At 40.3% G+C, this 14,950-nt stretch overlaps 1 protein-coding gene across 1 annotated transcript; it reads right to left on the reverse strand.

Moving 5' to 3' along the window:
* Positions 1-1,718: 1,718 nt before the first annotated feature.
* On the reverse strand, positions 1,719-9,878 carry LOC107186454 (transmembrane channel-like protein 3). The gene is made up of 17 exons (XM_015574316.1): positions 9,857-9,878; positions 9,132-9,303; positions 8,671-8,908; positions 8,162-8,350; positions 7,563-7,798; positions 7,136-7,327; positions 6,519-6,767; positions 6,355-6,428; positions 5,713-5,868; positions 4,978-5,625; positions 4,367-4,473; positions 3,715-4,010; positions 3,154-3,333; positions 2,898-3,018; positions 2,268-2,418; positions 2,083-2,195; positions 1,719-1,928 (listed from the first exon to the last, which is right to left on the reverse strand). The coding sequence occupies exons 1-17, from the start codon at positions 9,876-9,878 to the stop codon at positions 1,719-1,721; spliced, it is 3,354 nt and encodes a 1,117-aa protein (XP_015429802.1).
* Positions 9,879-14,950: the final 5,072 nt, after the last annotated feature.

Raw genomic sequence — 14,950 nt, forward strand, 5'->3', positions numbered from 1 at the left:
ATTGTGGACACAGAGTAGGGGACGTAGCGGCGATAGAAGTTCATTGACCTCTGTAGCTAATATTGGACAGCACTAAACAAACGATGAAGTGCAGACCTAAGGTACGAAGGTAGTGTAGATGATGATGATGGATTTAGTAGAAGTGGAAGGTTGAAGTATGCGTGAACTAGTCCCGATATTTGTGAGTCGACCGGTATGCCTCGAAACTTATTCTTGTACCGTGGATTAGAATAGAAACCTTTTTTTGCTACAGCAATTGACGGTGTATAAGTAACGAAGAGTGAATAATCGGGGTAAATGATGTTCGACCGTTGTTTTTTTTTACGTAGACGTTAGATGGTAACAGTGATTAATCGTCAGAATGTGTTCTTAATATTTATTGTACCATAATGCACGTGTACTGTATTATAAATTAGATTCGGTAGTCACTTCCGAAACGAGGATCGATCGTAACTGCATTTAACGACGTAAATGCATTTCGATTTTATAGGGCTTTATGCATTTGCTAACTTCGTGAAACTTTTTTAGTCACATCGTTCTTGGACGTTTTTTGTAAACGTGATGGGGGGGGGGGGCAAATTTTACCAATTACATATCATTGAATTGTAGTTAAGAAAAAAAAGGAAACATCTTTCTTGTCGTGGGGATGTGTTTATAATATGTATTTAGTGTCTTCGAATGGTAATATTCGATTGTTGTGGATGAAATGTCATTTTTAAAAAATTTGAATTTAAAATTATCAAAGGCACGTAATCCTCTTGAAATTTTACTTAATCTTACGAAGTACATGTGGAGAAAATGACGTTTCATATACATTGATTTAATAAACAATAATTAAACAGATAACGGGTCATCCCACGTGAGATTAATTTTCGCGTGGGTCGTCAGTATTTTAGCTATAACTACAACAGAGCCTTTCATTTTTGGAAAACATAAGAAGACAAAGTTCTAAGTGTTTAGGGAAAAATTATGTTAAAGTAAAAACGAATTATATTTAATAATATAACACAGCTTTCCTTAACACCAAGACATCATAAAAATCGTATCAATAGTGTCTAAAGCAAAGATCCAAATTGGTTTTCCTTCATAAAAGTGTATGCATAGTGTTCATAATTCATAGAACTCAAATTGATAAAATGGTGATAACTAAAAGTCAAAGTATATCTCATTGGTGAAAAGTTTTAATTTTTTTATGATAACAGAAGAATAGTTCTTCAATAAAATATAGATTAGCTCGCGTTTACGTATGGAAGTTTAATTTAATCTATTGACTAGTTTTTTTTATAAATCTTAAATAATGATTCTGAACATTGAAGTTTTAAAATTCCTTAATTTTCATGTTGATCGCAAAACCACCACTGAATCATGATTTCAACGTAATATTAGAGAAATTAATTTGATGCTATTTCCAAAAATGTGAGAGCTCACGAGCGAACGTTTCGCGAGTGTGTAATTCGTGCGTGTATATCAGGTGAATAAGGATGAAAATGTCATCGATTTTTATACCTCAACGTAGAAACCGTGTAAGAAGAGTTAGCCTTAAGGTTTTTTCAATCGACGAACCACAGTCGCGACGCAAATGTGGGACGAGGACCGTTTTCACGAGGACTCGATGTACAATAAAACGAATAAAATCATTTCAGTATTAGAACCACGAGAGGTTACAAGGAACAAGAAATCGTTTAGTCTTCTATTTTTTTTTCTTTTTTTAAACACGTTTATTTTGTCTGACTCGGCTCGCGATGCTCTATACAAATCGGATCAGGATGACTTTGCGGCTTCCCCTCGGCCTCGTTTATTCGAATCTCCGGTATCACGGCGCATTCGCTGGATTGTGATTCCCAGGAATCGTGGAGAGTCTTTGTTATCCTACGTGAAAATGCATCGTTCCTTAATCGTAGGTCATTCTTTGATATTACATATTTATTATTTAGCGTATTCAATCATCTGTCATTTGAAAAAAAAATTATAATACGTTCCGATTGCAATTTACAGTACGAAAAAGAGGAATGATTACTTTGTATGTCCACTGCTTGGTCCTGTTCCTCTGTAATTACTTTCCACGATATGTTCAGTGAATATTTGATCGTGCGGCAACACGTCCTCCTCGACATCCGTCAATTCAGCTACTTCCGAGGAGGAACGGTGCCTACCGTGCGTTTCGATGGAATTCTCGATCGGAACTTCCGGTTCACCTGCGCGTAACCCGTAAATTAAGGCAACTAAAAATTGATATACATTCCTATTCGATCGAATTAATAATAGACCTTTCGGAACTTTCGTCTTTGTCGATCGTCTGGACAAGGCCGGTAACATCTTTTTCCATTTTACGAACGACACGTCGACCAGCTCCTCCCTTTTCTTCACTATTTTGAACAGTTTGCGTCGCTCTTCGGTTCGCTCGTGGCGCAATTGTATCTGTGAACACGACGACGACCAAATGTAAAGATTTCCATTACAAACAGAGTAGTATTTTTATATTCATTTCCGTTGATTTTTTATTTATTTGCGATTTTTTGTTGCATTGAAAAATATTTAGAAAAAGAGATTCTACATAGTTTGCGGATGTCTCGATCTACACTTGTTAACTTTCTTAATTCAATTTTAATAAGTTTCGTACATGGATCACCAGATATCTCGTTTTGATGGTACAGAAACATCGATCATTCGATCAATTTGAATTAATTAAATGGGAACTGAACCTCGCGGTAACTTGTAAAATGAATATCGAAGCAATTGCATGCCAAAAAGCAGAAGAAAATAGTAGTGATAGTGTGTCAATTATAGCTCAATGTTACATGATGGATATTCATGCGATAATTACGTAAATTATAGGTACAACGCAAGACTTAATGTGAAAATTCTTTATAAAATACATTTTGCTTTTGTTCGATTACCTTCAGATCGTTGTTAGCCTCTCTCAAGGATCCAGTAAGAGACACCATGTAGTAAATGATTAAAGTCATTAAAACAATCAAGGGTATCACGATACCCGGCGAGGCGATGTAATCCAGACATCTATAATTTAAAAGACATTCTCAAAAACATCACGAAGAATATCGTTTACAAGCCTCGTGAACCATAAATTGCTGACAAACGTTCATGTTTGTATTACCATATAATTATCGTAAAAAATAATAGAGTGAAAGGAACCTTTGGATCGGTTCTGGAAGGGAATCCGTGAGCTGTTTCGTCGCCAAATGATAAATCTTCTTGTAGCCGGAAAATGGACCGCAGTGCCAAGATGGTTCCACCCAAACTATAGCGTAACCGACCGGTAGCACGCACAAGAAGAGCATCGTTAGCAACAGAGCGAAGTAAAAATTATTGGACCTGTGAAAAATAACATTACTTGATACACATTACATTTACGAAGCTAAGAAAATGGTGAATTATCAATATACAGGATCGACATCACGGCAGTTTCGTAGTTTCGTCAATTTATTATACAATATATTTATATTCTAAAATATAAATAAAATATAATTTCAATTTTTTAAAAATATACAGTTAAATTCTGAAATATAATACGAATGAAATATAATTTCATTTATATTCTAAATAAAAATACGTGATACTTCCGGTTTATAAGTGTTCGGTGGCGCCATCTGAGACGCACCGAGTTCCGTTTCTGACGATCCGAGGTCAAAAACACGAAAGTTCCCACACACTCGATTTTAGTTTCAAATGCTTTCGTTTACAATCAATGGTTACCTGGATGCTCGAAAAATGACTTCGTGCGGCACGTTGCAAGTAAGCACCGCCCAGGATCGAAGATACATGAGAATCCCAAGTTTGAGCAGATTCAGCGCGATTAAACCGGGACTGAAGAACATCCCCATCCATATCATGCCCTGATTGTTGACCAGGTGAAGTATGCTCTCCGCTATCTTGAAGTCCCCGTACTGGGGAAACTGCTTCTCGAGGTCCCAACACCAGAAGCTGTTCATGAAACGAACGAAAACCGCCCGAAAGAAGTCTATGCTGAGCGTCGACACTATGTTCAGCACCTGAACAGGGAATGAGTCGAATGGGTATCGAAACACTTGGTTATTGACCCCTTAACCACAGACTTGTTTTGGAGATTAATAAATCGGACAACGACTGCTTTGTGACATTTTAAATGTAATATGTGTGTAACCAACTTAACGTTTAGTTTTCGTTATCAGTGTGGAAATGCAGTTTGTATACCACTTACTGAAGGTAAGTGCGTCAATTGAAAGTGTGCACTTAACTAGAGCTTCCAACATTCTCCGCTAGATGGCGATAGTGAAGTAAAAATTCAAACACTTCTCTGAGACGACAACGAATCTGTAGTTAATGAATTTCAAGTATTATTTTCATGTTTATTGTATTCCATATTTACCAGGTCCATCACGGTCAGTTTGGCCAGTTCTTGGCCGAACATCGTCTCCCAGCACAGGCGACGCAGCTTCTTTCGTGTCTTTAGATCTAACAGCTTCGACGAAGCGGCTGTAACGAAAAGAAGATCCAAATATTGAACCGGACAATTTATTTTTACTCATCGATCGTTTATGATCGTCGATTCAGAGAAAGTTTTGTCGGTTTTAAATTGAACAAGTTAATATCTTTCTAAGGTTGAGTTAATAACAACTGTTATCTGAAATAACTTATAATCTATTGACTTTAACAAAAAAAATGTATCCAATGGGGCTCGTCGAACAAAGACATTTCACATTCTTTGTATCCTATTCATCCGAATGTTAAGGTGATCTTGAGTTGTTTTTTTAAATAACACCGAATATTTTTTACGACACATCTGTTATACCCGATACAAAAATGAATTTTATGATGCATAACAAAGTAACCTTGATGTGACCTTCACTCCCCAAAACACAGGTTTTTGTTAAACTGAACAACAGTATATATTTATAAGTATTTCAATACTTTGTAGTAATATAATTCGAAGGGTCAGCCGACAAATCTTTCCGAACTCAGAAAACCATTTCTCCGTACTTGTGCCCTGCGTGGTCGTCGTGCAGACCTGCTCGAAGCACTTGACGACGTAGTTGTCCGCCGCGAGAGGAATCACTCGTTCGTCGATCGACACCGAGGAAACATCCATGGTGGTCATTCTATCGGTAGTGTCTTCGGTGGATGTGTTTGTGGTCGGTGACCCTGTGACCCCCGTACCAAATATATACTCGTCTGACGTTTCAATTTCTGTTTCAGATGACATAGAAGACGCATCGATAGAATCTTCGCTTGTGAAGTTTGACTCGATTGTATAAACACTGGAGCCAGTCACTTCGTCGTAGGACGCAGATCCGTTGGAATCGGCAGTGAACGTTGTGTCATTAACTTCGTCGATCAAGTCAATGAAACGGGTACTGGTGGTGTTGTCATCGATAGAAGATACAGTCACGTCAAACGTGTCGTTGCTTCCGAACGTTTCCGAAATGGAATTCTCCGTTTGATTGATCGATTCCGTCGACGGTAGAGACGTAGATTCGTTGGTTTTTGTGTCCTCGAAATCGTAATTGTCGTAGGTATAGTCCAGAGGTGGATAGTCGCCGACGTTGTAGATCTCCTCGAGCGACTTGTCGTCGAGGATCGGATTCAGGTAGAAGTTTTTGGGCATCATCGAGTTCGACGGCAGTGCTGCTGCGTTCACGAAGAATTCGATATTGCTAAGCGGTGTGTTTTATATAAAATTAACAAATCACTATGTAGATTTTACAGATAACGTACTTGCTTCGTTATCGTACTGCACGCTGGTTACATTTCCCGCCAAAATTAAACTCAGAGACGCAAGGGTCACAAACGGTCGCGACCTCGTCATCTCGTTACTACACACGATTGCGTTGTACGAACAGTTAGTGACCGTTGGCTGCAGATCTCGTAAGTCTTTTTTCTGCGATGTAATTTATTATAAACAAATCTGACGAAATGGTTTAAGAAAAATGTATACGGTACATATTAAGTGTACCAATAAGTTAATCACTATTTCTTCACGAAATCGGTATTGTATAGAAATCAAGGATCTATACTCTTTCGTTCTATGTTCAGAATAATTTTCCAACCATCCTACACCATTTTTACTCAGTGAAACATCGAGAAGGTACTTTGCATTTAACATGTATCGCCTCATAATTAGAAGAAATAATGGATTACAGTCAATCATCGATAAATGTTCGAAGTCTCCTCGGCATTGACAACGAAGAGTTCCCCAGATGTAATGCTGACTTTTTAATGAGGTTTAGCACAGTAATAGAGCACGTAATTCTGAAGCCAATAGTTTATGAAATATTCAATGTTTAGTTCTGAGGAATCTTCAAACATTCATCGATGATTTACAGTACTTATGGGTATACCTAATTTGTTAGAGGATACTTACCATTGAATTTATCTTATCGAACAACGCGAATATCAACGAATAGAGGTTCAGTAAATTCAGCACCATTATTCTGTAACATGTTTATATAAAAATTCTCGCGATATTTAAAACTGTCGAATATCGAACGATAAGATCGGTGAATACTTGGCCGTCGACTCACCGAGCCAGTTGCAAACGAAGCTGCTTTCTCGGATGGTAACTCTCCAACAGACCGAGTATCTCGAAGAATATCGGAAACACGTACGTGATCAGAGACATCACCACCGTGGTCTCGTTCTGTCTCCACCAATCGTTCTGCTCGAATTCTTCGGCGCTGCGCGCGACCACTTTAACCACCGCGTACGCCGACAGTACCAGCAACGAGATCACAGATATATTCACGAAAATCCTCATGAATATGATTTTCCAACTGAAAAATCGCAGACGGGTTGGACACGTGTGAGAAAATTCAAGACGTCTCCCAAAAAAAAGGCCGATGAACGTTGATCCCCTTTAACTGGAAGTATGTACCAAGATGGCCGTCGAGGGGATCAAGGATACACACACAAATTTTAGAGAACCGATTCAAAATAATTTTACGAAGATCCTCATGGATATGATTTTCCAACTGAAAAATCGCAGACGGATTGGACACGTGTGAGAAAATTCAAGATGTCTCCCAAAAAAAAAAGGCCGATGAACGTTGATCCCCTTGAACTGGAAGTATGTACCAAGATGGCCGCCGAGGGGATCAAGGATACACACAGATTTAACAAAATCGATTCAAAATAATTTTACTTTCTTTCATCTTTCTCCTTCTCGGCCTCCTCGAGCAGCGCCTCCTTGAACCCAAGAACGATACTGGCGGTCCTGTTGTGCGCGGTTTCCGGGTTACCGATCATGAAGTCCCAACCGGTGAACAATTTCCACGAAAACACGCATTCGTCCTCTTTCTCGGTAAGCTTGCTCAGTCGCGAGTTCTCCGCCATTCTGGAAAGAAAAAGAAAATTCAAGAAACATTTCTAATATTAAAATTAACCTTATGTGTTAAACTAACACAAGGGAGAAACGAGGGTTAACCTCTGTGTCGTTCGAAGGCTGGGTCACTCGGGACCCCGAGGCATAAAATCCTCCTCGAAGCTATATGCTATTCGACATATTTTTCTTTTTTTTTTGTTAATCTGTTCTTTTCTCGCGAAGAAAAATTGTGAGTTTATTTATTCACTTGCGCAATATGGCGACGAAGCTGTAGATATAGACGACCAGATTGGTGACGAAGTAGGCGAGCGGCAATCTATAACCGCTATCCGAGTCCTGATTGGTGTACCAGCCGTAGAAGAATGGTGAATACTTGAGGATACCCTCGAACTCCCAAAGGGTGAGCAGATGCTTCGATTTGATTCTTTCCTCCCTGAGCATGATCTTCCGTTCTCCAGCAGCAGCTAGATCCGCGGTGAGCACCTGTCGCGAGAAAAAGATTGAACTACGTCATAAGGAATCGGCGGCCATCTTTGTTCACGCGTGGATTATACTGAATCGCAAGAAGAATTTGGCCTTTGATCAAGAATTATGGAAACTCGAAAATCTTTCGAAGATACTAGAATGGACCAAAAACTCTAGAATGATCGCTGAAATTTTGCAAACGTTATGAAAACTGGAAAATCAGAAGAAATTTAAGAAAACTTGAAGCAAAGTGACATTGTCCCTGAAATCTCGTAAATGTTACGAAAACTCAGAAATCAGAAGATAGTAGAGAAATGACTAGAAATGAGGCTGGTAATTAGGTGTGACAATCTTTTGCTATGTCAGATATTGTTTATGTACCTCTGGAATAGCGACGAACGCTGTGATGATGGCACACATAACGAGATTGATCCAGAAGAGCCATCGGAGGAAGGTGAAGTAGGAGGACACCGCGGAGCCGAAATGCGACTCTATCTCTTTGATTCGTAGTTCCCAAGGGACCAGCCACGTTTGAAGATTAACCAGTTCCCTTCGAAAGTATTGCAATTTCTGCGAACAATAATATTTTATCGATTTGCATATTTTGAATTTAAAATTTTTAGAGTTCAAAATATTTCTCGTAACGGAACACCCTATACGCGTACACCGACCAGCAGACTCGGCTTCCGCTAGGGGAAAATGTGAGGTAGGCGAAAGGCCTCCTACCATTTAGTTTCGGGAGTTACAGAAATTTATGCCAGATTAATATTCGGTTTAACATTTATTTCCGTATTTGAAATAAATTTAGTAAGTACCGAGAGACTTTTCTTCTACGCCACTTTTTCCCTTAGTGGAAGCCGAGTTTGTTCAAGAGTGTACACACTGTGTACCTTCGTCGTGAAAAGCGAGATACGCGCGATAGCGTCTTTCGTGCTACGCGTATGGGCAAGACGTTCCTGAAGAACGCCCTCGTGCCTCCTGACGTACGCCTTCGCCTGTCGAACGAGCCTGATCTTTCGACGAAGCGGCCACGGCTGCTGCTTCACCCCGGACAACACTTCCTTGTGTAATTTCAGTTTCTCGAATATCTGCTCCTGGCTGCCGTTCTCCTCTATCGAAATGGCGGTCCTGTAACATCGATGACGTCAAAGGCAGAAACCGTGAGACATGGATTATATGTGCCCAGACGGTAACGTCACCAGACAGTCGATTTTTTTTTTTTTTTTTTTTTTTGGCAGACACGTAATGTTACTAAATAATAAGATGGATTTTGTTTTCGAGGGGTTCCCTTGTTACAGAATATTCTAGCGATCTGAATGAATAATCATAAATGTTACAGTGAAATACGGACTCTCCCGAGCTAATCGTGTAGACAGAAGATCTTCGACGAAGCGTGGCCTCCGCTTCGACGCCGAACGGCGACGACGGACGTCGTTTCCGTTTGCTCTGACGTCGGCTAGAGCTACGACGCTGCATAATTGCGCACGCTGACGCGGAGTAGTCGTCTTCGTCGGCCTCTTCCTCTGAAATTCAGGAAGTTTTCGTATTATTTATTCACAGACAGAAGCTGTCGGTATGCAAAGGGAGTAATATAGAAGAAAAACTTTGCCTCTTGATACATATTACGTAAACCAAAATGACTGCCGCGCTCCACAATTCCAGAATGGGAACAACGTAAAACGGCATTGAAAAACGAAAGACGTAAACATAAAAACGTAATATTTGTTTAGTTATACCTTGGTGATTATAAGTGATATCTTACGATAACAATGAATACCTAAATACGTAGTAATATTACGATAATACAGTATTCCATCGATCACTGTCCGACTGCTTCTACGCGATTTTTGTCAAGGGAGGTCATGGAACCTGTCGAGCACATATTATATTGCCCCTCCTCCCTGCTTTTGTTGCAGAGAGCAAAAAAACAAATTCACGAGTGTCTGCAACATTTCCCCTCTTCGATACTTGTCGCGACACGGACCCGAGTTCTTGACAATAATCGACGGAACACTGTAGTAATCCTCACGACGTCGTCGCTAATTTTAACCAGAAAACAACTGGCAGGATACATACCAGCGATGGATATCCGCTGCATATCACCGATGACGTCACGCTGGTCCACCGTTTCCAGTGGCTTCGCTTTCACCGCGATTTCCCTCGGTTTTCCGGTGTCCTCGTCGTCGTGGTTGTCGTTGTCTTCGGTGGCGATGGCGAACGTGACTGACACACGGTCGACGGACGGCTGGGGGGACGATGGTTCCACCTACACCGACGGGCAAAGGCCAGCGATTAGTTGCATGAATCTCGCCCGTAGATCATCCATCGTCACGCCACGCAGACCCTGCAGGCTGACTGGGTTAGGTGTTGCCCCGCTATCGGGGCAGCGAATGATAGGGCTCGAACTGGATTCCGAAAGATTCGATTCTGATTTTCCTTATTAAAGAGTTCTGTCATTCGTGTGCGTTGACGATGAAAAGGGATAACTTGAAATTTCATCCTCGAACGATAATGTGGGTTTGAAGGTCGTATTTGGTAAGGTGGGGTCAGATCCGACCCCACCTTTTTTTGCTATTTAGAGACGGGTATGTTTTCATCTACCCTTTTTTTCCAGGGTCTTCAAGATCACTCTCAATTTTTTTTACAGATAAACCTGTAATTTCTTTACAAAACAATGAGAAATCATTTAATCAAGACCTTCATTACCTTATATAAGTCCTTTAGGAGCTACGGTGAACACTCGAGGACCAAAGTATGGTGTCGATAACTCGTAAAAATTTAAACTTAGTAACTAATAAAAGTTTCACGAGGTGTTACTTTGATTGTATAAGGAGACAGTGTTCGAAAAAAAAAAAAATTGCAAAGGGCCACTACAGGGGTGAATCAACGTCGATGGATCGGAAGGAACTGCGATCGCATCGATAGGTGACGCGACGGTCATCCATCGAGGAAGGCCACTACAGGGGTGAATCAACGTCGATGGATCGGAAGGAACTGCGATCGCGTCGATAGGTGACGCGACGGTCATCCATCGAGAGAACACCGCGCCTGTATCGTGGCCCATAAGTCGCGTGGCCGTTAATGACCTCGACCACTCGATACTATCGGGAACACGCGTTCCAGGGCGACACTACAAATCCACGAAATCACGAACGGGCCGTATATCACCGGTAAACAGGCGATGCTTTGCTTTACGAACCGATCAGAATCGATGGATTCGTGGAGCAAACGAGACCTTGTAACGACGGTGTTAATTAACAGTTCAAACTAACGATGCGGTGAATCAACACATTGTGCGATGGCAGGATGATTTGTTCGGTGATATCGATACATTATTTTAGGTTAGGTGATTTAGATCAAATGAAAGTACAGAAAATACTTTGGAAATGAGTCGTTTATATTTCGAATGTGGTCTAAGTCGATTTTTGTTTCTTGTTTGGTTATTTCTGATTCACTTACCTACCCCTATTTATGAATATCGTCGCCCGATTTTGTAACTGTTCTAACATCATTTTTGAAAAAAATTTACTTATTCTACGCGCGTCTCATCGGTCCAAATAACACAAATTCACAATATCAAGAAAATTTAACCTAGAAAACGACAAATATTGTTTTAAGTCCCCCCTTGGGGGCCTTGTCGATCGAGTTCCAAACCACAAATGGGCAAATACTCATTATCAAGATAAAAAATTCGAACGACGAATAAAAAATAAGAACATAGTATTTTGTTATTTTTAATCGATTAAACGTGGAAATGCCAATTGTTATAATCACACAATATTACTTCTTGAATGATGAGTAAACTCCAAGGAGAACAATTATGTAATCCCATTAACTGTTTGAAGGTTAGGATGACGATTTTAGATACTGTTGACGTTTTCTGTACATTGTTCGAATAAAATTCTGTCCGACTCTGGTCCAAACGATCTACTAAAGTTCACGGATCGATGAACCACAGAAGGAGTTTTGGTTGTCTACCCTCGCGAGCAAACTCGGTTTCCGCTATGGGAAAGAGCGACATAAAAGGAAAGGCCTACTACAGTGCTGAAATAAATGTTAAAATAAATGTTAATTTAGCATAAATTTCAATAATTCCCAATACCAAGTGGTAGGAGGCCCCTACGTTACTTTTTCCCTTAGTGGAAGCCGAGTTTGCTCGTGGGTGTACGTGGATGATCCTGCTTCGCGAAGTTGCACGCGACCTGCCGCGCCTTGAAGGGTTCTACGACACATTCGAACCAATTCGAACGCGCCATAATGCTCGTGTATACATATACGCTTCCCATTTTTCCTGCGACCCCACCCGGTTAGTTGCTACGTTATGTAATCATTTCACTCGAAGAGGACTCTGCTGGGGGTCGTGTAACACGCGAGTTCCAGAGCCTCACGAAAATCATCCTGGCTCCTCACGTCCACGGTCCTCCTTGCCACGTGACGATTCGCAGTCCATCCGTCCGGTGACAAGTCACGAAATCCAACGCTTATCGTTGTTGTAGTTTTTACTAATGACTGACCCACGTGAAAACGGTGATGGATGCGTCAACGACCAAATTTTTTTTTTTTTTGCAGAGTTTTTCGATACACTATTTATGGAACTCGCTTGAACTTATCGGTTGTTTTACAATGTTGAACACATTGTGGATTGAGTAGTCTTTTGAAGAAGAACAGTATCGAAATGTTACAATGTAATTGTTAGTACATTTTAATCCGTTTCTTTAACCCTTATAGTACCTTGTAAGTTTTTCGGATACCATCCAAAAATATCTTAATTATTTATCATCTTCTAATGTAGTTTTTATCGCTTAAATAATATCGGTAACGTTTTTACCTTTAAAGGTTTCCTTAACGCGTTTGATTTCATGCGTTTGTCGGAAAAAATTGTGAACAAGCCTTCGTTAGCATTGATACGCAGATTAATACCCGGTATGGACATTCTTAGTATTCATTAATAAATTATCGAGAATCTAATCAAACGCGATAACGATCTTTACGTTGCACGCGATGCCGTCTTTTATTACTGATACAGTTGCTGATTAAAACCACAGATGTGTCAAGGAAGCCACAAATACGCTTCATTTGATCTTTAATTTTTGCATAAAAACGTTAATTTCTTTGAAGTGAATAAAAAAAAAATAAAGCTTTTTTAATTATTGTTTAACGATCCCCATAATAGTTACCATTCATTTTCTTTTCACCATTGAAGGATTTATATGTTCGTATAGTAAGAGAAACGAATGGAGTATTACCTTCTGCGGAGATAACAACGGTGACGTCATTCTTGATCGAGATCGAGACAGACTGTTCGATCGTAAAATTCCCGATTTTTCCACAAATTGTCCTTCAACCACTCTACAATCGCCATTTTTCTCTTTATCCATGTTTTTTATCACCTTTTATTAATTACCTTTCCCGTCAATCATCCTACAATTAATATACGTCGAATAAAAATTGTTTCGATCATTCGCAATTCTGTCCACCGGAAGTGAGACTAGATTTCTGGAAATTGCCAGGTTCTTTCTTCAATGCCTTATTCAGTTTTTCATCGAGTGGCTACGATACATTATAAGCTTATGAATAATAAAACACACACACGCACACAATTGTTTAGTAAGTAAATCCTTATTATTTAATAATTAGATTATTTTAAATTCCAACAATAATTTTAGGTAAGATTTCACGAGATTAGAGAATTGACTAATGTCCCTAACGAGTTGTCGTTTGAAAGCTCAATTGTTCTGGTCTTTCCGCGGTCTCGCGATATACTGGTCGCCACGAAGGTAGTAAAAATACAAGCTCTTTCAGATTAATGAAGCTCGTAACATGATTACCTTATGGAACATAAGGGATAGTAGCACGCATTCTGGTCGCACGCCATTAACAACGATAGATGTACAATAGGATAACCCCAAAAGACGTAATTATTTGTAAGGACTGAAAGTGTTACTCTGATAATTGCATTAAACACTCGCACATAAATTTTCGTACAGATATTTCCTACAAATTTTGTCATACTTTCGTGTTTCGTTCCCATAGTTAGTATGTATGTTATTGGATTAAAATATAAATTTGTATCATTCAGCCATACTCATGGGAACCCTCATACTTCCAAGTCAGTTGCACTGAGATGACTTGCATATAAATTACCACGTTCCACCAATTTTCCGGGACTCTGGCGTCTCCACCGGGGGTTCTATGACCCCACGTTCCACCAAGCGGGGACTCTGGCACCTCCACCGGGGGTTCTATGACCCCACGCTCTCGCCACACGGGATCTCTGGCGCCACCTGCGGGGGTTCTATGACACCACGTTCTCACCACGCGGAGACTCTGGCGCCTCCACCGGGGTTCTATGACCCCACGATCTCACCACACGGGGTCTCTGGCTTACTACAGAAACTAACTACTGCCTACGTCTTTTAAACTTGGGCAGTAGTAGTATCTGCAGAAACTGCCATGGTTGCTGGGGTTATTATCTAATTTCTTCACGGGAACACGCACAAGCGTCAGTCCCAATTCGACAGTTGCACGAGCAACATTCGACCGAGCTCGCGAGTTGTACGAGCAACAGCGATAAAGGATCACGTTTCAAATGGTTACTGACGCAAGCCATTTCAGTACCGTTCATTGTCCCGTAATCCACATGTAATAACAACAGATCGAATCCGGCAAAGGACTACTGCAAATTATTACACACGTCTATCGTATACCACCGGTAATCAAAATTTCGGCGACAAACTTATGAAACCTTTATGAAGTTTTGAAGACTGCACGGAAGACTTGCAAGTTACAGAGGAGAGAATTATTTGCGGCATATAAGTTACAATATTTTATAAGCCTGAATAATATCTAAGCCTACTTTTTAAGAATTTATATCCTTTGCCGGATTCGATCTGTTGTTATTACATGTGGATTACGGGACAATGAACGATACTGAAATGGCTTGCATCAGTAACCATTTGAAACGTGATCCTTTATCGCTGTTGCTCGTACAACTCGCGAGCTCGGTCGAATGTTGCTCGTGCAACTGTCGAATTGGGACTGACGCTTGTGCGTGTTCCCGTGAAGAAATTAGATAATAACCCCAGCACCCATGGCAGTTTCTGCAGATACTACTACAGCCCAAGTTTAAAAGACGTAGGCAGTAGTTAGTTTCTGTAGAAACCTGTTGAA

The sequence above is a fragment of the Dufourea novaeangliae genome, unplaced genomic scaffold, assembly GCF_001272555.1.
Source record: "Dufourea novaeangliae isolate 0120121106 unplaced genomic scaffold, ASM127255v1 scaffold65, whole genome shotgun sequence".
Lineage (NCBI taxonomy): Eukaryota > Metazoa > Arthropoda > Insecta > Hymenoptera > Halictidae > Dufourea > Dufourea novaeangliae.